The 24095-nt window shown below is 39.2% G+C and overlaps 1 protein-coding gene across 9 annotated transcripts in view; it reads right to left on the reverse strand.

Moving 5' to 3' along the window:
- FREM1 (FRAS1 related extracellular matrix 1) overlaps nucleotides 1–24095 on the reverse strand; it is a 183984-nt gene that overhangs the window by 96630 nt on the left and 63259 nt on the right. For all 9 annotated transcript variants that reach the window (XM_053656310.1, XM_053656308.1, XM_053656306.1 and 6 more), the window contains exons 9-15: nucleotides 21813–22157; nucleotides 21055–21197; nucleotides 14233–14429; nucleotides 13254–13344; nucleotides 11754–11921; nucleotides 5210–5418; nucleotides 2526–2619 (exon numbers count right to left, since the gene is read on the reverse strand). In XM_053656310.1, coding sequence (XP_053512285.1) covers nucleotides 2526–2619; nucleotides 5210–5418; nucleotides 11754–11921; nucleotides 13254–13344; nucleotides 14233–14429; nucleotides 21055–21197; nucleotides 21813–22157 — 1247 coding nt within the window. The remainder of the gene's footprint in view (nucleotides 1–2525; nucleotides 2620–5209; nucleotides 5419–11753; nucleotides 11922–13253; nucleotides 13345–14232; nucleotides 14430–21054; nucleotides 21198–21812; nucleotides 22158–24095) is intronic.

The raw sequence follows: 24095 nt of genomic DNA on the forward strand, positions 1-24095 counted from the left end.
TAAAAGATGAAGAAATTTGAAAATGTATGTCTTCTAAATGGGAATGAAGGACATTCCTCCTCTTGAGTTCACAAGCGCAACTTGGTGTATACAGCAAGTTGGTTTATCCAGTCCAGCTTGTGAACACTCTCAACCCAACATTTCCTTCCCCCATGCTTCAGCCAAAGGGATCTTTTAAACTTTGGCTCTCATCAAGTCACTGCCCAGTGGGAACCTTCAATGGCTCCCCAGGGCTTCTCCTAGGATGTCTCTGGCCTCATCTCATGCTAGGGGGTGCCTTTGCCACTCCATTTTCACCCCAAAACACTGCACTCCCTGTCTCAGGTCTTTGCACCACCTGGCATCCTCTCTCTGCCCTTGGCTTGGTAGGCCCTGCGCCCAGCTCTCTGCGTGGCCATCTCCGCCCCAGGCCACATGTGCATTCCTCGGAAAAACTTGTTTGACAGCTCAGGCTCATTTAGGAACTTCTACTATTTTCTCTCTTTTAGCACCCCGTTTATTTGTAGGACACATCCATACTTTAATGAATTAATTATTTCAGTGATAATCTGTTTAATGTCTATCTTCAATCTTTGCCTGTAAGCTTTATTCATCTCGTTCATCATCATATCCCCAGCATCTAAGCACAGGACTTGGCATATAAAAGACACTAGCAAAGGGGGTGGGGGAAGGTTAAGGTAGAAGAGGGTGTAGGACGGATAAATGGCAATAGAAAAAATACAATTAAAAAATTAAGTAGTAAAAATCAAAAAAGAAGACACTAATTAAATATTTATGGCATAAGTGAATAAATTAATGTAACCCTGTATATATGCCTTCATCACCCTGCTATTTCAACAGTTGTTACGCCCTGCAGCAAGTACACATGAAACTATGTTGACACTTTAATGCATAGAGACAGGGGGTGCTAGAAGCCCAGGCTTATTTATTTAATCAAAGATTAAAAAGCATACAATATTCTATTGGCTTATAAGGAAACAATATCTTTGTTCAAGTCCTCCAAGTGGATTCATTAAAAACCATCTTTATTACTATTCTTGGCATGATCAGTGAATCTCACCAATGCATTCATGGTGACCATTTCCCAGCAGTTCAAAAAATAGCCTCAGTTTCCAATGAGTAATACGGTCTAATTGCAACAGAATTAAAACATTCCTCCTAGATAAAAAAACAATTGCATGTAATTGTTTAAAACTTGTTTTCACTTCTGATTGGCTTTCAAAGGCCGTGCCCTTTTGTCTAAAAAGGGAAAAATAAACAGTGTTTCCCCAAATGCACAGCTTATTGTCACTAATGAGAAGATGGTAAATGCTGGAAGACAAGCAGGGCTACATTTTTTTGCCCTAAAATTTACTTTTCAGTAAAAAAAGTGACTCAGAAATGCTCTCTCTGTATATAAAAGCCTGCCAATAAAAAATAAAATTTCTTATTGAAACTGAAATAACATACTGTTCTTCATCTAGACCTCAAGGCCATCATGAGGATCAAGTGGAAAAATGGAAGGAAGAAGCTCTTCATTGTGACTGGCATGGATAAGTACTCAGGAGATGTTAGCAAGGTGATTATTATAACTACCTGGTACTTTGCAGCCATGGCCATGGTGAGGAGGCAGGAACACTGGTCTAAGCACCACAGAGTGGAGTGCCAGCCCAGGTCTGCACAGTCAAGATATGACCCAGGACAAGTCACTGAACCTTCTTGAGTCTACATGTCCTTCACCATAAAATGGGGATTACGCCTTCCCTGTCTCTCCTTAAAATGCTAGATGAATGTGATCATTCTCAATGAATTATTAACTGTAAAATATTTTATAAACCCCTTAGTATTATCGCAAATAATAATTTCATATTACAAAGATTGACAAAATTCAAACAAAAATAGAACTTAGTACAGTAAGAATAATTAGAGGCTCTGCCATAGCATAATGAGCCTTTTTGAAGACCTTCCTTTGTCACTGACTATAGTCAGTGACAAATCCTAGGAGTTATGCTTATGGACCTGGGTGGTCACTCAACAGCAAAACTCGGGGTTTCCCATCAGGCCTTTGGGCATATACTCAACCTTTATGTGCATATTTTTCTTCATTTGTCAAAAGAGGGAAAATCATCATTTCAAACACACCTGAGGCCAATTCACAAAGGGGCACCAGGCTCATACAGACATAGCTTTGTCCATAATACAGAGAAAACCCTAGTGACGGTAGTCTAACTTGCTGGCCCAGCTGCAGGTTGGATGTTACAGTTCGAAAATATAATAAATAATTTATTCATAAAACCAACTGTTTGTTAAGTTAAGCATGTGGGTGTGAGGCCGGAGCAGCTCTCTCTTTAAACAGATTGGAGAACACAGTATGCCCATTTCACCAGTACAGCTTTGCTCTCCATTTCCTGTCCTGAGACATTCAAAGATGTAAGCAGGCATTCTTGTCTTTGGAGCTGTGTGTTTAAATTCTATCAGAGACTCTAAGAGGCTTCTAAACAAGATGCTCCATTCCTATGTGACCAGGGAGGAAACTTTCCACGCACCTCAATATGAAGAACAAATTCTCCTGAGTTGGTGCCATCTGTGACCTCCAAGAGTATGTCATCCTGAAATATCTCAGATCCATCATGCTGATACCTGTGGGGAGGAATTTGTCATAACCTCTCAAGGCCACTCTGAGAGTATCCTGAGATACCTGACACAAGAGCTCACCCTTGGGTTTGGTCATAAGTTCAAAAAATAAGTATCAAAAAATGCAGGATAATCATATTTAACTACTTAAGTATCCCTGAATGTAAAATTGCTCCACCTTGGAAAAACATGTCACCTGCATTCCTAATATCTCCTCAAATCCAAAAGCAGGCCTTAAGCTTGCCCCTATGACAATGGAAACCCATTGGTGCATCTCCAGTCATGCACAGAAAACAGTGGTCGGTGCAAGGGGGACTCTGAGACTGGGCAGTAGACGGGTAAGAGCGGGACACTATGTGGACTTGGATGACTCTCCCTCCTCCTTCACTAAGGCCGATCCTTCTGCCTGTGCTCTGGAGCTACTCATCTGTTCTCTGCAACTCAAGTCTAAGGAGTATGGCTTCTCTTCTGCCATTTCCCCTTCTATTTACTGCCTCTCTTCCTCTCCATCTATAAAAATTTCAGACATAAAAATATTTTCCTGAATCTAGCCTTGGGCTCCTTGTCCTTTAATTCTCAGTCAAGTTTCTTAAAGAAATTGTTTGTTCCTAGACTCTCCATTTACTCTCCAGCCCACAGGAGTAATTTAATATTCAGTGAGTTCTAAATAGCTCTTGCCCTGAGCCAAATTTCTAGCTTATCAATCATCTGTTTAAGATACACATAAAAGGAAATAAGACTTATACAATTAAATTGGAAGTTCCATTAGAAGCCAGTCACAAAGTACTACACATGGTATGATACCATTTATATGAAATGCCCTGAAGGACAAATCTATAGAGATAGAAAATAGGTGAGTGGTGGTCTAGTGATGGGAGGGGAGGAAGGATTGGGAGGGGGCAGATAAAGGACACAGGATTTCTTTTTGGGGTAATGAAAACATTTCAAATTTGATTATGGTAAGAGTTGGCCAAATCTATGAATATATGGAAGGCCACTGAATCATATACTTAAATGAGTGAATTGTGTATGTGAGGCATGTAAATTATATCTCAACAAAGTTAGTTAAAATGGAAAAGGGAGTTGCATTAAAAATAGTATAGTATATTGAACATATATTAAAAATACATATGAAAATTCCTGGGGTTAAAAGATATTTACTCAGAACTAGTCTCCTACTCTGACTAGAGGAGTAGGGCTTCTAGTCCAGTGGTGGAGAAGGTCCACTTCCTGGTTCCAGCATCCTTTCCACAAGCTGTCTCCTATACTTTACTTGGTCCTGCTCCCTGATATTTTCAGCAAACTAGACTGGTATGAGATAATGTGCTAATGCTACCTTACCATGCCAAGATTTCTGAAAGAGCCAAGGAGGTCTAGGAGTACACAGCCAAAGGCATGGCTGTGCAGTCAAACTGAACTTCTGTTATAATCAGACTCTGCCATATGCTAAGTGACCTCATCCCTTTGTACCTTAGTTTCAACTACAACACGAGTATAACCATCTACCTTGTCAGGCTTGACTGATGTGATGATTAAATTTTAAAAAATAATAATTGCAAATCTCTAGAAGAATACTTAAACTATGTGTGCTGTCTAATATTGGTATTTTTCTTTTTCTATCCATCACTCACGCCCTAGTAAAATTACTTAAATACCTCTCTAATATATAGCTAAGAACTAAGATCTCAAAAGAAAAGGAAAGGAAATTTTAACAAGGATAAGATTCATGAAAAGAGTTAAAAATACTGGAGACTATAAATCAATAATGTAACTAAACCATCAGATAAAACTGACCTTGCTGTTCATAAATCCTACTTCCTAATGAACATTAAAGTATGAAACTAAACATTTGATGCCTAATACTTTCTACTATACTCTATCAAAAAGGGTAGAATTCCTATCTATAACTTACATTTGTGAGAAATTAACCACTGTTGTTCTACCTGACCATTGCTTTTGAGTATCTTGCATTCTTTTACAAAATTTTGCTAGATTTTGTAGAAAAGCTTCATACAAAACTATGAAAAACTGGGTTCAAGGCAAGGGAACCACTGTAGGACAATGAGCAGAGACTGACTGTCTTATTCCCTGATTGTCAGAAAACCAAGTCCAACTCCATATCCTACCTACCCAGCCTATCCTATTTGTTTGCCTGCAAATCCCCTTCCCCGTAGAAAATAATAAAATTTACAATAAAGGCATTGATCAACAGAATTCTATCCCTTGGTTTCCAGGGTTCTGAAATTGGCTTTTCTTAAAGCCAAGTTCAATTATATAGATTAGCTTTACAGATTACTTCAGTCTATATTTATCTACTTGGACTGTTCTCTCTTGTGATATTTAATATTCATGGTAATAAATTTTTGCTATTTAAATATCCATAAAGTCATTCCTGTTGTTACAGCAAGCCAAAGGGCAAGAAACTGGAGGAAAATTAAAATTTTGTCATTTCTAATTTTCAACTGACCCTTGCAGGTATTGAGCAGCATGCTAGTACCTCTGAATGAACTGGATGAACTTTCTCTTACTTTGCCTTTCAGTTGATCCAGATGGGAGCCAAAGAATGTAAAGAAAAAAAGCCAGGAAATGTTCTAACCTAACTTTTAAGGCATGGAGGTCTCCCCAAGAAAATGTGGCCCCTGTGTTTAGAGGAAACCCATCCAGCTCCACCCTTCCACGTTGAGGCAGCCTCTGCAGGGAGAGGTAGATATTGTCCAGTTTGGTATCCACATCAGAAATCAGAACGTGCTCTGTGCTGACAACACAGTGACCTCCCTCAGCCACTCTCAGAGGGTTGGTTAGTACCTAGAAAGAAAGAAAAAAACACTTAAAGCTTTGTTTCATGAGGTATCTCTGAAGAGGAGCTCATTAATCCAAAAAAAATCCCAGTACCATATTAACATATTAAATAATTTTTCAAGATTGTGGTAAAAAGGTCAAGTTCAAAGCCAAACATCTCAGCTGAAAAATACTGTTTATAAAATGCGTCAGATTCTAAGCTTTGATGGATACAAAGAAGTAAAGCAGATCTATAAACCTGAAAGTATCTGCATTTCATCTATTCCAGACCCTGTTTAGTAAAAGCAGGAAATTGGTCACTATCAATGGTGCTAACGAAAGAAAATAATACCATTCATCATCATGTCCACACTTACCATTGCTCAACACAAAATGAGCAAAACCTACATCAAATTCCCCTAGAGAAACAACCCATCTCTTTTCTTCAACATAAAAATTCTTAAAGAATTAGGAAATTAATTGGAGTTTTTACCATCAAATATAGTGTTTCAGAGGTGGAAGTGAAGCAGGGATTTTGAAGATAAGAATTTGAACATTCCATAGGAAATAATAGATTTACTCAAATATTAGACTTAAGTATTGAAGCCAATCTGAGATGGCAGTGGAGTAGGTGGGAGCTAAATTAACCATTTCCCAGGACCAAACTGGAATTACAACTAAATTGTAGAAAAATTATCCTGAATAACCAACTGAACACTAGCTGGAGAGAAGCCTTATAAGCAAGGACATACAGAAGAAACCACATCAAGACTGGTACTAAGGGGACTTCTGGCCAAGACGGAGGCACAGGTAGACACACTATGTCTCCTTGCACAACCAAAATAAGAACAACAAAAATTTAGAAACAAAAAAACAACCAGTACTGACAGAAAAACTGAAGTCTGCGGAAGCCCAATAACCAAGGAGTTAAAGAAGAAACATTCATTCAGACCAGTAGGAAGGGTGGAGTCGGGTGGCCGGGTGGAGAGGTCTTGTGGCAAAGTGATGGCTGGCAGACCCTGGGCATGCAGGCAGCAGTGGGTGGACCCAGTGAGGAGGTAGATTGTGGAGAGGCTTGGTACAACAAAGCAGCTGGCAGACCAAGAGATTCCACGTTTGCATGCAGATAAACCAGGTGAAACTGGGGAGGGAGACAGACCTCACAACCCAGGGTACCAGCACTGGGAAATAAAACCTCAAAACACTGATTGAAAACACCTGTGGGGGTTGAGGTGCCAGGAGAGACTCCCAGCCTCGCAGGAGAGTTCATTGGAGAGACCCACAGGGTCCTAGAATGTACACAAACCCACCCACCCGGGAATCAGCACTAGAAGGGCCCAGTTTGCTTGGGAGAAGCAGGGAAAGTGACTGAAATCCAGCAGAGAGCAGAGCAAGTGCCATTGTTCCCTCTTGGACCCCTCCTTCACATACTGTGTTACAACCCAGCCACTGGGATGCCCAGCCCTGGTGAACACCTAAGGCTCCACCCTTCCCTATCTAACAGACATGTCAAGACAAAAAAAATGGCCCAAATGAAAGAACAGATCAAAGCTCCAGAAATAATACAACAAAGTGACAAAGAGATAGCCAACCTATCAGACGCACAGTTCTAAGCACTGATGATCAGGATGCTCACAGAACTGGTTGATTGTAGTCACAAATTAGATGGAAAAATTAAGGCTGTGCTAAGTGAAATAAAGGAAAATGTACAGGGAACCAATAGTGATGGGAAGGAAACTGGAACTAAAATCAATCAAGTGGACCAGAAGGAAGAAAGAAACAACCAAACAAAAAAGAAGGAAGAAGCAAGAATTCAAAAAAAAATTAGGAGAAGCTTAGGAACCTCCAGGACATTTTTAAATGTTCCAACATCCAAATTATACGGGTGCCAGAATGGGAAGAGAAAGAGCAACAAGTGGAAACTTATTTGAATAAGTAATAAAGGAGAACTTCCCCAATCTGGCAAAGGAAATAGACTTCCAGGAAGTCCAGGAAGCTCAGAGAGTCCCAAAGAATTTGGACCCAAGGAAGCACACACCAAGGCACATCATTACTCAAGATTAAAGATAAGGAGAGAATCCTAGAAGCAGCAAGAGACAAGAAGGCAGTCACCTACAAAGGAATTCCCATCAGACTGTCAGCTGATTTCTCAAAAGAGACCTTACAGGCAAGAAGGGGCTGGAAAGAAGTATTCCAAGTCATGAAAGGCAAGGACCTACATCCAAGATTGCCATAACCAGCAAAGCTTTCATTTAGAATGGAAGGGCAGATAAAGCCCGTCTCAGATAAGGTCAAGTTCAAGGAGTTCATCATCACCAAGCCCTTATTATATGAAATTTTAAAGAGACTTATCTAAGAAAGAGAAGGTAAAAAATATGTACAGTAAAATGACAGCAAACTCACAATTGGTAACAACCACACCTAAAACAGAAACAAAAACAAACTAAGCAAACAACTAGAGCAGGAACAAAACCACAGAAATGGAATTATGTGGAGGGTTAACAACAGGGCAGTGAAAGGAGGAGAGAGGGGGAAAAGGTACAGAGAATAAGTAGCATAGACAGTAGATAGAAAATAGGGAGAAGGTAAGAATAGTATAGGAAATGTAGAAGCTAAAGAACTTATGACACAGGGACATGAACTAAAGGGGGGAATGTGGGTAGGAGAGGGTGTGCAGGGTGGAGGGGAATGAAGGGGGGAATGGGACACCTATAATAGCACAACCAATAAAATATATTTTAAAAAAAGAAAAACTTTTTTAAATGTAGCATCTTACAGAATGTAGTACTATTCTGTATATATTACCACACAGAAGCAAAGCAAGAAGACACAGTGGGGACACCAAGTCATGGGCTCTGAGGGCTCCTAGGAGATGACTGAGGTTGGGTGCCCTGCCAATGTGAGGACACAGCATTCTCCAAGGAAGCAGCCACTCTCCTCAGAGCAGCTGCTGCTCCCAGAAAGGAGGATGTTCCCAAGGGAAGGGTTGAAAAGAGGATGAGATAAGGAACGGGCGAGGGAAGGGAATGGAAAAGTCAGGAAGAAGCTGCAGCTCACTCGGACCCCTGCTCTACCCTCCAGCCCAGCAGTGCGCAGCTGCCAGGGGCATCCGTACATGTCCCAAGGACAGCCCAAGGATCCTAGAGATTATAAAAGTGACAACCCTGAGACACCTGCCCTCTAGTCTTTAATAAACTATTTCCACCAGCAAAGGAAAACATAAAAGCAAGAACTTTCTCTTCCTACAACCACTGTAACCCCATCCCTCCTCTGATGCCTTACTTTAATTTTGCCAAGCCTATATTTTCACTGTTTTAGGAGGAAGAATAAAGGGAGTTCTTACTGAGAAAGGAGTGTTATCTTTGAAACAAGGTCCATGCCTGCATCCTCATTTTTTCCTCAGTTGCACCAATGACTATCCCAAGGAATACAGTTTGTTTTAGTAGATGATTTTTAAATATAATACATACATATTTAGAGCAACTTTCAAAAAATAAAGGCATAAGGCTCATTTGCCCCCTACTCATCATCATGAACTTTTTAGTCCCTGCCAGAACCAAGTGCTTAAATTTTCAGCATTCAGGGTAGCACAGTGTCAGGGTCCTGGGGCGGCCATCTGTGGGCATTTGAAATCAGAAATCACTCCTATGACTGGTTTCATTGATACTACTTATTTAATTTTACTTCTACTATTCTCAGGTCTCTCAGATAATATTTCATTTGTTCCAGAGACTGTACAAAAAAGACAGAAGCAAAACAACTGTGTCTCAAGCTGCTGTGCCACTTGAGCACCAAGTCCTCATAAGTATTCCACCATTCTGCATCCTTTTTGGTTTTCCCCACAGACCATCTTTCTCTAAGAAAAGACTCGGACTGCTTTGCATCAAAGGGTATTTCTCCCTGATTGTTCAAGAAAAAGCTTTTGCTTTTTTAGATGCCGGGTCTCTATTTCAGGGCTCTATCTCCTACACAGAAAAAAGTGGTGTGAATAAAATCTAATCAAATTAGCTGGCTTTCTAAACTATTTCCTCCACAGTCATGTCATCTGGTGTCTGACAGGGAGTTGAAGAATAGAGTTGAGATTATTTTGTGTGAGTTCCTTGGTGCTTCTTCTACCAGCGATTGCAAGCTCACAGCACTGAATAGTCAGGCCTTTGAGGTAAATGGCTGTGTGGAGTTGGGTGGGGACTTTGGTGACTGGAGAACATGCCTTTTCCAAGTGTCGCTGTGGGATATGTGGGCTCAGTGTTATCAGAGTTTCCAAATTTTTAATAAATGCCAAAAATCCAGACTTGATAAGAAGCCTCCTGATATTGGCAACTCATTATTCAAAAATATTGCTTTTTACCCAACCCAAGTTCACCTTGCTTCCTCAGAGTGAGCTTTGTGCCCCACAACCCTGGGCAGGTATAGAGATGGCAAGGAGTAAGCGAGAAAAGGAGCAGCAGTACTTTCCAGGCTATATTCCAGGTAGCTACCTGTAGGAGACCATTCTGCGGGCCAGCTCCCACTGGGAGATGCACAGGACCCATGCCCATGGATGGGTTCTCCCTTGTGGGAATCAGGCCTGCAATATGCCTAGGCCACTTTGAGTCTTGCTTTTTGCTAAAAACTCCCTCGCCTGGATTTGTGGCAAACATTTACTGCAAAATAACTTCCTACAATCCATGCTAAACCTTCCAAGGATGTTTAACCAGTTCAACTACTTTTGCCTTTCATTTGCAAATATCCCTCTTCTGTGATGTGATTAGTGGCTTTGGTTCCCCTGTTGTCTGTAAAAGGTAACCCCCTAAAGCAAACCTGTGCATAGTAAATGAGGACAGTAAGGTAATGTGTGGAGAAAGCAAATAAAGGCCAGTCACGGCAAGGTCCAAGGCTTTTGCTCCCCTTGAGAGAAAAAATCATGCTGTCCCTTTTCCTCCACAGAACTCAGTACTCCATATGAACACTTCATTTCATCCATAATGACTTGGACACTGTGGGGCTGGTGTCCGCATCAGCTACCTGTGAAGGTGACCTATTTCCTTGGGGATCAGACATTTGTAGGCTCTTGTCTCCTCAGGTCCCTAATGGATAGGTAAACCTAATTTGCCTTTCTGCTTCTTAGAAGGGAAAAATGAGCCCAGGAACAGCCACAATAATTGAAAAGAACACACGCATTCCCATGTTCATTGCAGTAGTATTTACAATAGCCAAGATTTTGAAGCAGCCCAAATGTCCATGAGTTGGTAAGTGAATAAAAAAGCTATGGTACATTCACACAATTGAATACTATGTGACCATAAAAAAGAAGGAAATCTTACCCTTTGAGACAGCATGGGTGGACCTGGAGGACATTCTGCTAAGTGAAATAAGCCAGTCAAAAGAAGACAAGTACCATATGATTTCACTCATACATGGAATCTAATGAACAAAATAAACTGATAAAAAATAGAAACAGACTCAGAGATAGAGAGCAGGCTGACAGCTGTCAAAGGGGAGGGAGGTTGTATGCTAGTTGAAAAAGGCGAAGGGATTAAGCAAAAACAACAACAAAACTCATTGACAGCATGGTGATCCCCAGAGGGAGAGGGGGTGGAGTGAACTAACAGAGGGTAAAGCAGGGATGTATGGTGATAGAAGGAAACTTGACTTGGGGTGGCGAACACATAAAACAATATACATATGTTTTATTATAGAATTGTACACCTGAAACCTATAAAATTTTCTTACCAATGTCCTCTTAATAAATTCAATAAAAAGGTTAAAAAAAAGCCACACCAATTAAGTCTAGTACTCTGTTGGGGAGGAGGCAAAGTACGGAACAAACTCTCAGTATGAACCCCACCTCTCCGATAAGACTGTCTAGGAGGCATCGCCTTTGTAGTTCAGATTTAATGAGAGACCCCAGTGCTTTCCAGCTTCACAAACACTGGGGAGTGGACTGCATAAAATGGAAGGGCCCATCTTAATTCATTTTGGAAAGTTAAAAGCGTCTTTAGATTACAGAGTAGCATAGCTGGCCTGCAGTGAGAGCAAATAAGCCCTTCAGGTTGCTAAGAGACCTATAATTTAATCCCCTTCCCCTGATCAACATGTGAAACTCAGAAGAAAAGAGAGGAAATGAAAGAGATTTTGATAAAGCTTTGAAAATAATGCCAAATTCAGCAACTGGAAAAAATCTCACCTTTAGACAGAAAGTCCCATGGGAGGTGAAGAACTGCCCCCTGCCCATGCTTTTTCCTACACTGTGGCTAGAAAATAAAAAAGTTCTTTAAAATTGCCTAAAGAAAAGTTAGCATTTCCAGTAAGTCTTAAAGTCTTTTCTTGCTTTCCTTAGGCCATTCCTCCTTTTCATCCTTTACATCAAACATCACACATACCTCAGGAACCTGGTTGTCCACTGGGAGAACTGTGATGTTAAAGCAGATCCCGTGCAAAGTGCCACCATGTTGGTTACTGATGGAAAGTGTGAACTGGACATGTTGTGGATGGGGACCTATATCATGCAGAGGTGGCATGTAGGCCACTTTCATGTAGTTCACAGCATCCTGTAAGGCAAATCGAGATGGACACATGGGTGCCAATTTGCAAGGATTAGAGGCTTTCAGAGATATGGGTCTAAGGGAACTGTCATAATAATAACATGGAATAGTATAAATGAACCCCCATCAATCAGGATTCTGAAAAGGTCTACTTTATAAAGCACATTTTCTAAAAATTGGGAGGGAAAAGGACAAAGAAATTAAGTAAATATATCAAGTACTTGAAGCCAGCCAACTCTGTAAAAAGCAGGAGACTTGAATTTTAACTCAGCTTCCCCATAAGTAGAGCTCATGTGTAAGCTCTACTAGTATAAGAAGCTCTGTGACATCAGTCTAGCTGCTTACATCTGCTAGACCTATTTTTCTTTATCTATAAAATAATGAAATCATAAAATAATAGTACCCACCACACTGGGCTGACATACCCATTTACAACATGTAACTACAGTGAGATTAGGCATAATTAGCCCCAAACTACAGATCAGCTGCTGCCTAAGCACACTCATTGCCATGATTGTGAGCCCTCTGCTGTCTTCAGAGTAGGGTCTGCAGGCATAGGGAGAAGACTGATACAGTATTTTTGGAAAGTAGTAGATGTTTTGGGTTGAACTGTGTCTCCCAAAAGGTATGTTGAAGACCTAACCCCTGGTACCTCAGAATGTGACTTTATTTGGAAACAGGGTTGTTGCAAATATAATTAGTTAAGGTGAGATCATAGTGGGGAAGGATGAGCCTTTAATAACTGGTAGACTTATAATAGAAAAGAGACAAACAGGAAAAAGTTGGCCTCAGATGACAGGCAGAGGTTGGAGCCATATGTCTGCAAGCCAAGGAACGTCAAAGATTGACATCAGACCACCAGAAGCTAGGAAGAGGAAAGGAGGGACTCTTCTACATACATTCAGAAAGAGCAAGGCCCTATCACCACCCTGGTTTCACACTGTGTGAAATGTGCAAAATGTGAGACAAGGCATCTCAGTTGTTTAAAGCCACCCAGTTTGTGGTACTCTGGTATGAGCAGCTCTAGCACACTGACATGATAGGATATCAGATACACTGAATTTGGTGGAATAAAAACATATGTGCCAGGTCCCTGCTGGCAAAACAATGCAAAAGCCTGTGTCAAATTACAAGATTTTGGAATCATATCTAACTTGATCAAGCTCTGTCAAATAGATGTTGCACGCTTAATGTAAAGGTACAAGCAGAAGGAATAAAGATATCAAGCACTGTAACAGATGTCAAAGACCATCATTCTCAAGTGCAATCATAGGAGCACTGGGATTTCTCAGAGGACACTTCCATCATGTTTTTAAACACATTAGCATCGCATCCTACCTGAGTGAATGACTTCAAGCCTGGGGCTGCGGGATTTTTGGCTAGCTTTGGTATGCTATCCACCATGAATAATTTCCCAGCTTCCAAGTGTCTAAAGAGAAATATTGAACACACCAGCTCATTTTCCAAGTAACAAAAATTAAGTCAAATAGCCTACAATCAAACTTTTTAAAACTAAAAGAGCATATAATGAGAAGAAATAAAATATTAAGTTCACATATTCTGTCTTTACATGTTGGGGATTCTAGCCATAAGCCCACTTTCATTAATGCCATTTTTATCATTACTGCAGAGTATTGCACAACATTTTCCTCTTTGACATCATGAAGGAGATTCATCATCCTCATCCTAACATGTTTCCTTGCCATTGTGTGCATGTCACCAGCCTAAATTATATTCATGCCACTTTCCTGGATTGGGATCATAGAATATGGCCATTTAGTGGCCCATGATACCTAAAAATTATGTTATAAAGACTCAATACATTTTACTGAAAAAAAAAAAAAAAAGAATCGTTCTCTTTAGGAGAGGAGATTAAAGACTGTTTTAGACCAACTAAGCTGAAGACACTACAAGACACAGGTAACTTACTAATTAATACAACTTTTGAAGGGAGGTATATGATTGAGATTAGAGTAAATGGTAAATAGAATGTAAATTCACATCTAACCAACAAAGCAATTGAATCACAGTGCTATATATTGCCACTTTTGACTCTCTACCAGGGGTGTCCAAACTTTTGGCATCCCTGGGCCACACTGGAAGAAGAGTTGTCTTGGGCCACACATTAAATGCACAAACACTAATGAAAACTGACGAGCTAAAAAAAAGATTTTAAGTAAATGTACAATTTTGTGCTGGGCCACATTCATAGCCATGGTGGGCTTCATGCGGCCTGTGGGCCATGGGTTGGACACCCCAGCAGGCTAGAACATACATCTCAACTAACAGCCAAGGTAATGGCTTTTCATAGAGATACCTGTGACTGAAAGGGAAAAAAGGAGGAGTTGTTACTGTATAGAGCAGCTCTCGGTCATACGATTCCACATCTATAAAATGTAGATGTTTCTTTGTGATGTAGGCCACCTCAGTTTCCTTGACAATCAAATGCCGCGAAACTCCAGGAGCTTCTTTGGGAAGCTGGTCATCCACTGGAGTGATATGAATGGTCACGACCTGGAAAGAAATGACCTGTGCCATTAATTTGAAGTACCAGACAGACACCAAACACCCACCATCACCTTATCACAGTGATTTTTGACAATTTTCAAAAAATGTCATAAATCATATACCTCCATTGAAATGATTCAGGAACTATGAAGAAAGCAAGCCAGAAAAAATGGAACATTCTCCACCCATTTATATTGTATTTTAACAATGTAATTACCACAGTTATAGTTAGTGTAGTCATGAGTGTTATGGAATGGCTATTTCTACAACTCCTTTCCACCAACAAACTGTGCTTTTTTAACCTCCCCCTACTCAGTCATTGATTCTAGAAACCTCGACATAAATTTTGGGTCCCCCTTCTCTACCCACGTATGTATACCACCCCTCCCAGAGTTTCCCCTCATAAAATCCCACAAGCCGCTCCCACCCTGGCTGTCATTCCTGCTGGTACTGGCCCAGACCGGGCTCTCATAATTTCCTCCTTACATTATTACAACAGCTTCCCATTAGCCCCAACTTCAATAGCCAATACAGAGTTCCATACCTCTAGTGTTATCTTTTTAAAAAATACAAATCAAATCAGGTTATTTGCCTCTGCAAAAATCTAAATTGCCCAGGAGTGACAGAATTATTCAAACTCCTTAGCATGGCACCTAAGACCCTCTATAGTTTGGTTTTGGTTTTGGTTTTGATTTTTGTAGTGATATTTTCATGAATATTATGGGGTTTTCAAATTTATTTTTTTACATAGTTATTGTGAAAATATACATATATAACCCTCCGCAGTTTACATCACTATTTTTCAACTTTATCTTTCACTCCGTTCAACATTAATTCAGCACTGTAGTTGCACATGAAGGACTGGCCCCTGGTCTTTAAGCATGCCTCTCTGCTTTGACTCGTGTTGTTTCTTCAGTCTGGCATTCTTTTCTCCGGCTTTCTCCAGCAACCTGAGTTTTTTCATGCCCTCGAAGGCTCTTAAAACTTTCTCCAATTTCTCAGTTGGAATTAATTGATCCTGGATTTTGCTTATCCCTTAACAAACATTATTATTTTATTGTCTTGTATTATTATCTAGTACTTCACAGGTCAGGTCAGTCTCTCCTAGACTGAAATTTCCATAAGAGGGGATCATAGTATAGTACAAACCACACGGAACTTGGCGATGAGCAGGTTGTTAAAGGCCTAAGTGTACCACTTGGCAGCTATTGATTTTGAATATGTCACTTAAATTTGTTAAATGTCAATTTTATTTCATGTAAGTCAAGCATAATGCCAACAGGCCCACAGACTTGTTACGAGGATCACACAATAGCACTATGTAGATAAAAAAGTCTCACACACAGTAGGTGCTCAGTAAATACTCTGTTCGGCTCTATAGCTCTTCAACTTCTGGCACACACTATTTTGTAGATAGAAAGTACTTCATCAGTATTTGATAACTGATTGGGTCAACATGCCCTGTTGGTGATTTTAAGAATTCTTTCAAGCCCCCCCCCCACAGGTCTGGATCCTGCTAGACAGCAAGGAGGTTTTTTTGCCAAACAGATTTAATCATCGCATTTTCTCACAATAATCCACATTGGGCTATGAAAAAGCAATTACTTATTCTTTCCTACAATAGTACATTTGCTTCTTAGTGTGGGTATTGTTCTCATTTCAATTTATTTTGATTTAATAAATTTATTTTTTAATTTAGTTTATTTTTATGAATTTAATATTGTTATTGAAGCACAGATCAGCAATGCCAATTTTGTCTACTATAATAATGATGTTCACAATACCCAATTTGAAAATGAAGTGAATTCCTTTTTAAACTGACATACAAAGCAAAAAACTGAAGCATGGTGAAGCTTTTACTATGATATAGACAATACTGAAATATTAGCTCAACCCCCTCCGAGCTGTGCTCCACAAGGCAAATCGGTGGGGGATCGGTTTTTCTCTCTGAACATTGGGCATAACAATGGCTACTATGGTGATTTCAGGATCCAGTGAGATAGTTAGTAGCACAGTGAGTAATGGGTAGTAAGTGTTCAATCAATTAATGCCCTGTCTCCCTTCTTCAGTACTCTTACGAAAGCCTACCCCATATCAACTGCTCCATTACAGAGCATTTCAATAATTAAAAACTAAAGCCAGTTATCAAAATAAAGGAACACAATGGCATTTCATTGCTCTAGTCTCCTGGAGTCTGTGTCACAGTTTTTTTCCAATTATAGTTTTTTGCTAATCTACAAAGTTCAGAAATTCTCTGTGGGAACTCCTAGCCACAGTGTGGATCAGTGAAGCTCTACTTAATTGAAAAACTGGATTTAATAAGGAAACAATAGTCATTGTGCCTTCAAAGAGACCATTTTCCATGCTAATTTATTCTCCAATGTGTTCTTTGTGTAAAAAAAGAATGAGCAAGCATGCTTTTTTATAGCCCTGCAGTAATTCTTGGTGGGTACATTTTTCAACATGCTTTATGATCCCCTAAGTTGATGGTTCTTTACATATTTATGCATGTTTAAACAATTACTGTGTGTGTATGTCAATGAGAAACATCCTACTGTAACAGACTCCATAGAGAAATAAACTGCTCTTAGTTTACTGACATTTGGTTGTAACAAAGACATTATTAAATACTCACTCCCAGTCAGTGGAAAACTAGTGCCCACACCAATTGCTGGGCTTTTGCTTGCTGGGGGTCACCCACAGGCAGATTTGTAGGAAATCAGAATATGAAGTGACAAATCAGTATATAAAATGACAAAGCCTAACCTTGACCCTCAGTGTTCATAATATGATATTCGGCAGGCTGATATCTGATTTGAAGACCTGGGTTCTTGGTCTTTTCTTTGCCCTGACCTTTGATTCCTGCCTGATTCTTACAGCTTCCTTTGAGATTATCCAGAGCTATCTCTTGCTTCCAAGAACTACTTCCAATGCTTGTTTTGCGAACCCACATACTGGCCTGACCTATAGAAGCCCACACTCCGGGTGCCTGTTCTCTCTGGTCATGGTTCATTGCTCCCTTCCACTTCACCCACAGGCATTTGGGGCATCTGCTTTTGTTCTTCCTACATTTCTTAGTCCTCTTTCTGCTTCTCTCTCCTATCCTTATTTAGCATTTTCCATTTTACTTCCAATGTTACCCTCTCTGGTTTAAGATCTCCTAGGCTTAAGCTCTATAAAGCCCTCTACTGAGAAGGATAAAAAAGAAAATATTTCTTTTAAAGTAAATTGAGTGGGACAGGCTTTCTTTGATGGTAGTCATGACAACCAAGAGAGAAAAAGGGAAGGGTTTCTTGCTGATGTGTAGACACCTTGTCGATGTGCAGGTAAATCTCTTGGTAGTAGTATCCAGTTAGGGAGGAGGAGAGGAGGTGAGTAGCATCCCTGTTAATGCAAATTTCTTCCTGCTTTAGATAAGTTGCTTCTCATCTAAGGAGATGCTTGGTTTCTGCCTTTCTCAAAGAAAGTGTTTTAACAGTATGGCCTGAAGGATCCTATGTCTAATCTTATTTAATCTTTGGTGAATGTTGAATCTTTGATTACAAAAGCCCCCATTACATAACTGTCTTATTTGGACTTTTTTTTTAATATTTATTTATTTATCTTTAGAGGGGAATGAGAGAGGGAGAGAAACATCAATGTATGGTTGCCTCTAGTGCATTCCCTGCTGGGAACTGGCCTGCAGGAAACTGGCTTGCAACCCAGGCATGTGCCCTGACTGGGAATTGAACCGCAATCCTCTGGTTCGCAGACCTGTGCTCAATCCACTGAGCTACACTTATTTGGACTTTTAGTTGAACAGCTAAAAGTTACAAATTCATTTTGAATATTTTAAATATTTTTTTTGTAGAGCATGACTCGGTACTTGCCCAAATTTAAGATGCAGTAATCAAATAGACTAGACAATCATTTTAGTCCCTTAAAAGCTGGACTAAAATGAAGGTATCAGAATTTTACAACACAAAATTTCCTACCAGCACACACACATAAAATACTTGTTCTGTTGTTATGCACACACTCATTCCTGGAAACTCTTAAGACAAAAAGCTTTAAACTCACTAACTCCTCATCTCACTTCCTCCCCAATTCTTATAAAATATTTCAGTTTTCTTATTTCTTCCTAGTTTCAATAAAAGCTGAAAGAACCAGAGCTCATTTTGGGACCAACAGTTTTTGAGGTTCTACTCTGAGTCAGGTACCAAGGTCTGAAATACAGAGATGAGTAATTCAAGATTCCTGCCATCAACGAGTTCAGAGTTGACCCAATAAAACAAATAATGGCCTCACATTATAGTGATCTGATATTGGATCATATATGCATATTTGGACCAGCTGATTCAGCCAGGGAGACTGTGGAATGAAGGCATCAGAGGGAGCTTACTAGAACTGGTGATGTCATCACTGAGAGCAGGTCCACAGTCTGGAGAGGAAACAAGCTGACAGTGCCGCGGATCAGAAGAGGGAAAACGGAGGAAATGGATGCTAGATGAATTCTATTGCACATAATGCTATTGTATTAATGGATTTTTAATTGTCCTTAACTACAAAGTTGTCACTGATTTCTTCTACTCTTCAAGAGACTGTGTCAAGGATTTTGAGCATATTCTAGCTCCAAAAAGATGAAGGTTGAAAATAAAGCAATGGCAATAAGGGAAGTACAGACAGATGAGAGAAATTCACCTGTTAGATTTAGTAAGACTTTCTGATTACTCGGTTATTCAAATACTAGAGAGAGAAGGGTTTAGGGATGACTTCAGAGAGTCTAGTTACAGTTGTTTTGTACAAGTTTGGGGGGAATTATATACTAAATGCCTGTGGACGTGGAGATTTGAAAATGCTGGTGAGATATACATGTAGAGATGTCAGGTAGAGAGGTGAGTACACAAGGCTGAGCTGTAGAACATTTAGGAGACAAACAAAGGGCCACACATAAATACAGAGCAAATTTATAGATTTGTATTCACTCTATCCCTGCTCCTTGCCTCTCTCCTTCTCAACATAGATTAATACATTGAAAGCAGAGAAAAATGTGATTATGACTCCTTCTGTAGAAACCCACCCACTAGAAGAAATAATCTTGTAACTGGAGCTATAGTACTTAGTCTGACTCATTTGCCAAGATTTAGAATTAATTTTGTCTTGATAAAGTTTTCATTACTGTAGTCTTCATTATAGAGGGATCTATCATCTACTTTTGAATTTAAATATGGTATAAATATATATAAGAAAACAAGATATAAAAATACATAATAGAAGAAGAGGAAAAGAAATCTCAAGTTCTCTATTCTTGGAAAGGTATATAGTCTGCTAAAAATGATATGGTATTCTAATCAGAAGCAAAGCTCAGCTTAAATAGATACAACAGATGATTTAGAAATAAATTCTATCAATAGTTGTCATTTAGGACTACTCAATCAACTAAGGTCTCAAACAAAAATGTAATCTTAGTTGTCATTTAGGATTACTCAATCAACTAAGGTCTCAAACAAAAATGTAATGTATAAATGGTGTATAATACATTAATAGGAAGAAGGAGCTCTTATTTGTAAAGGAGTTGATTTGTTATTCAATAAGCAGTTGAATTAAGATTTCCTTACTCATTCTCCAATTCCTCTTAACAGGGACCACCTACTTCCTTCCGTTGCTGGGCTCTCTGACATCATTCTTCTGATCACCCCTTTTAAACCTTTATCTTAGCAAACAGATGAATAGCTCAGTCAACTATGCATTGGCTAATGTGATTGACTGTGGGGTGAGAAGATAGTATATAACCAATAGGGACACAGGCTGTAAGTAGTTATTCTAGAGCCAGTTCAAGATTTGCTTAGATCCTTATACATTCTACCTCCCAAGGTAATCGGTGTAAAATGCCTAGCAAAAGTAACTATATAGTAGATGATTGCTTATTTTCAGCTCTCCTTTTTCACTCCTACCACTAACCACTCTCTCCTTGTAAAGAGTCTACACTTTTATAATTGTCCAGACCCTATACTAATTCAATTTTCTGTAATTTTTATATGAGAATGCTTCTTTCAAATTATTTCTGTATCCTATATGTTTAAATAATATCTTTAAATGGTAGTAAACTCTTAGTTCTTCAAAAGCAACAATAAGTAATAACTAATTTATTTATTGAGTACTTACCATGTGCCAGGAAGTTCTCAGTACTTATATGTATTATCTCACTTATTCTCACAATCATTCCATACATAAGGGAGTTGTACTATTCCCTATTTTACAGATGGGCAAACTGAGGCACAGATCAATCAGTTCGTTGTGTCAAGGACAGAAGAGAACCATAGGCAGCCTAACTCCAGAGCCTATACTTTTACCACTATAGTGTCAGTATTTTCTTGAGTGCTATGAGAACAGCAAATTTTGTGAGCTGCTCTGTATTAAAAGATCCCATGGTTAAAAATCTGGGAAACACCATACTCAGAAATTTATAGAACTTGTTAGGAAAGTATTTGGTAGAGAAGTGATGTTGTAAACAAACTGACCTAATTTTGCTCACTGCATTGCTTCTCAATCTCTGAACCATAAAACCCATTTTCACTTAGTTCTATAACTTCTCCCAGAACTCCTATCTGCAGACAAGACTTTGGGAAAGTGTTCAGAGAGGGCCTCTTACCTGTGGTACTGAGAGGTTTGGAGGCTCATGACTGTCCCAAAGGACAAATGTGAAAGAATCTTCAAAGATTTCTCCACCGAAGTGACGATAGTAAATGATGCCACTGAATAGATCCCTCTGAAGGAAGCCAGGGACAGGATAGCCTGTTGGGTCCACAAAACACCAAACATGTTTGTAACCATCTGCAAGTGTTTGGATACAAACATAGTGGACTTATTTCCAAATCTTCTCTGCCTAGTGTGTTGTATGTGTCCAACAAACCTTCATTAAAAGCTTTTATCAAAGATTATAAATTATAAAGCAAAAAAAAAATAAATAAAGTTGCTAGTAACTGTCTTAAAATATGTAGAGGAATTTGCATTACAAAATATTTTTAAGAAACTTTGTCTTAAGAAACACTAATTGATCCCTATTTTGTTGCTTCTGACTACCATAAGTAGTTATGAAATTATTCTAACAAAATATGAAATGCCATTTATGCAATTACTTTATCAATCATCTAGAATAGACCAAATACCTCCCTTCCAACTTATTTGTTCTATCACCATGCTTGGCGGACTTAATTTTTTCAAATGTAATGACTCCTTTTAGGCCCAGTTCTAGAACTTTCTAGATGCCCATCCTTGCACAGATCAATTTAAATTCTCTAAGTCTCAGGATCCCATCTATAAAATGGGAATAATAGTATCCCCTCTCATAAACAGATGTCCACCTTCACACAAATTTTGACACAAATTATCTTAACTGCCAGACCTTACCTATGAGTCCTGGCCCTGGCTGCTTCATGATCTCTCCAGCCTGAGGAGGTTTAGTGATATTAAAGAAGATGTAGTCATCACTGGAGTCCATGTCGGAAGCTCTCAGCATGGAACCCTGGATTAGTATGGTCTGTCCCTCCTCCAGTTCAATAACAACATTATTTATGAGGAACGGGGGACTGTCATCTTTGGGCAAAATGTTAATGGGAAACTTATGACGGATGCTGTGCTGACCATCGAAGATCCTGAAGACCACGAAGTCTTTGGTGGAGTCACTGTCATCGTGATGATAGCGAACAACTCCAGCCTGCAGGTCAGCCACAGTGAAGAGAAATCCTTTCCCCCCTGAAGGAGAGAGCAGAGGCGGCACTGACTGAAGGAGGTAGCAGGGCAATACAGAGGCAGCCCTTGCAGTGAAAGCAGCACTAGGCAAGAGGGCATGGAAGAAAGTGGTACAGCTGATACTTTCCTCTTTTGGAAAAACCACGGATTGTTTAGTGGGCTCTGAGCCTTTGCAAAACTGCTTTTGGACATTGGCTATAACACTTGTTAGCTGTATAGATTGGGCAAGGTATTTGATTTATTTGAGACTCATTTCTATAAAACAAGAATAATAACTGCCTCATATTCCCTAGTTTGGATGAGAGAACTTAAACAATAGTAATTTTACAATAAATGTTATGTAATTGTTCTTTAACTCATTGTTATCATCCCACATGGCAACACTTCTTAGAGATGTGATCTCAAACCAGCAGCATCAGCCCCATCTGGGAAGTTAGAAATGCAAGTTCTCAGGCCCTACCCTATACCTACTAAATCAGAAATTCTGGATGTGGAGCCCAGCACTATGTATTTATCAAGCCCTCTGAGAGAGTCTAATGCATGCTATAATTTGAGAATCGTTGTCTTATTGGCCAGCAGCTACAGCTCTGGTATCAAATGGCCTAGGTTAAAATCCCAGTTCCACTGCTTTCTAGGTAGATGACATTAGACAAGTTAACTTCTCTAAGTCTCAGGCTCCCCATATGTAAAGTGGGAATAATGATAGTACCTCACTTTATAAAGTTGTATAAGATAAAGCATGTAGAATATTTTGTACCATATCTGTCACAAAAAAATGTTTAATAAATATCAGTACTATTTTCTATTTCCTCCAAGCCCAGAACATCAGCTTATAGATTACTGCTCTACACTTCATTTCACAATATTAATAAACATTGCTTCACTTTTGTCTAAACTATTATAATACTTAATGGCAACTGCCTCATTACTCTCCATACACCATATAGAAAGATCTCACTGAAATAATGATTAAACAATAGAATAATGGACACGACAAGCTTCTTGCCCATTAGCCACTTTCTGCTTCTTCCTCAGTACCAGAAACCTAGTTCTGTTTGGAATGGCATGTGACCGTTTTTTAAAATTCATGTCCCCAGGCTCTGTCACACACTTATGGGGAGCATGTGAGTTGGCAGGAGATATAAGTGAATGGCACTGTATCAGACTCCTGGGACAAGTTGTTAAAGAAAGCAAACTTAGATGGCATAACTTTTTTCACTCTTTTTTCCTTCCTTAAATGCAGACCCAAAGCCTCAACATGTAGGCGCCATCTTGTGATTGCTGACAGAGCAGAAAAGAGATTTTGGCATCATAGATATGGAATTCCTACATCTGGACAACTTGTCATGTGAGGAAATAATGAAGTTTTAAGCCTCTATAATTGAGTTTCCCTTACATGCAGCTGAACATCCACCCTAACTGACAGACCCAGGCATCAGCTGAACACATACTGTCCTGGGATTAGACAAGAGAATTTATCACTTTATTTTTTATTTCAGAATTCCCTTATCACAAATGATGAAAAATAAGAGCTCTCTTTCTGCTTTATAATTTGACAAACTAAGAGTATAATCAAAGTAAATCCCCTGAGCTCATTACATCATAAATTATGGTTATGATTTTTATTAGGCCCATTAACCTTAACCACCATTTTTATAACTTTAATTATAAATTGATTTCTTTTAAACTATGGCAACTTTACTAATATCATAATAACATAATGATTATCAATGTATTTTAAGAAGCATATTTTTTGTTTTCCAATACATTTCTCTGAAGCAAAGAAATGAGAAAAAAATATTTTACTTTCTAACTGGAATAAGATAATCAATTAATGAGCCAACCATAAGGCATTACTCATAAATGGTCATCCATTCATCTGAGCATCCTAATCTAAATGCCAATGATTCCAAAACCTCTAGATTTTTGGAATGACAATCT

This window comes from Artibeus jamaicensis, unplaced genomic scaffold (genome assembly GCF_021234435.1).
Source record: "Artibeus jamaicensis isolate MK-2021 breed Jamaican fruit bat unplaced genomic scaffold, CSHL_Jam_final scaffold_1964, whole genome shotgun sequence".
Lineage (NCBI taxonomy): Eukaryota > Metazoa > Chordata > Mammalia > Chiroptera > Phyllostomidae > Artibeus > Artibeus jamaicensis.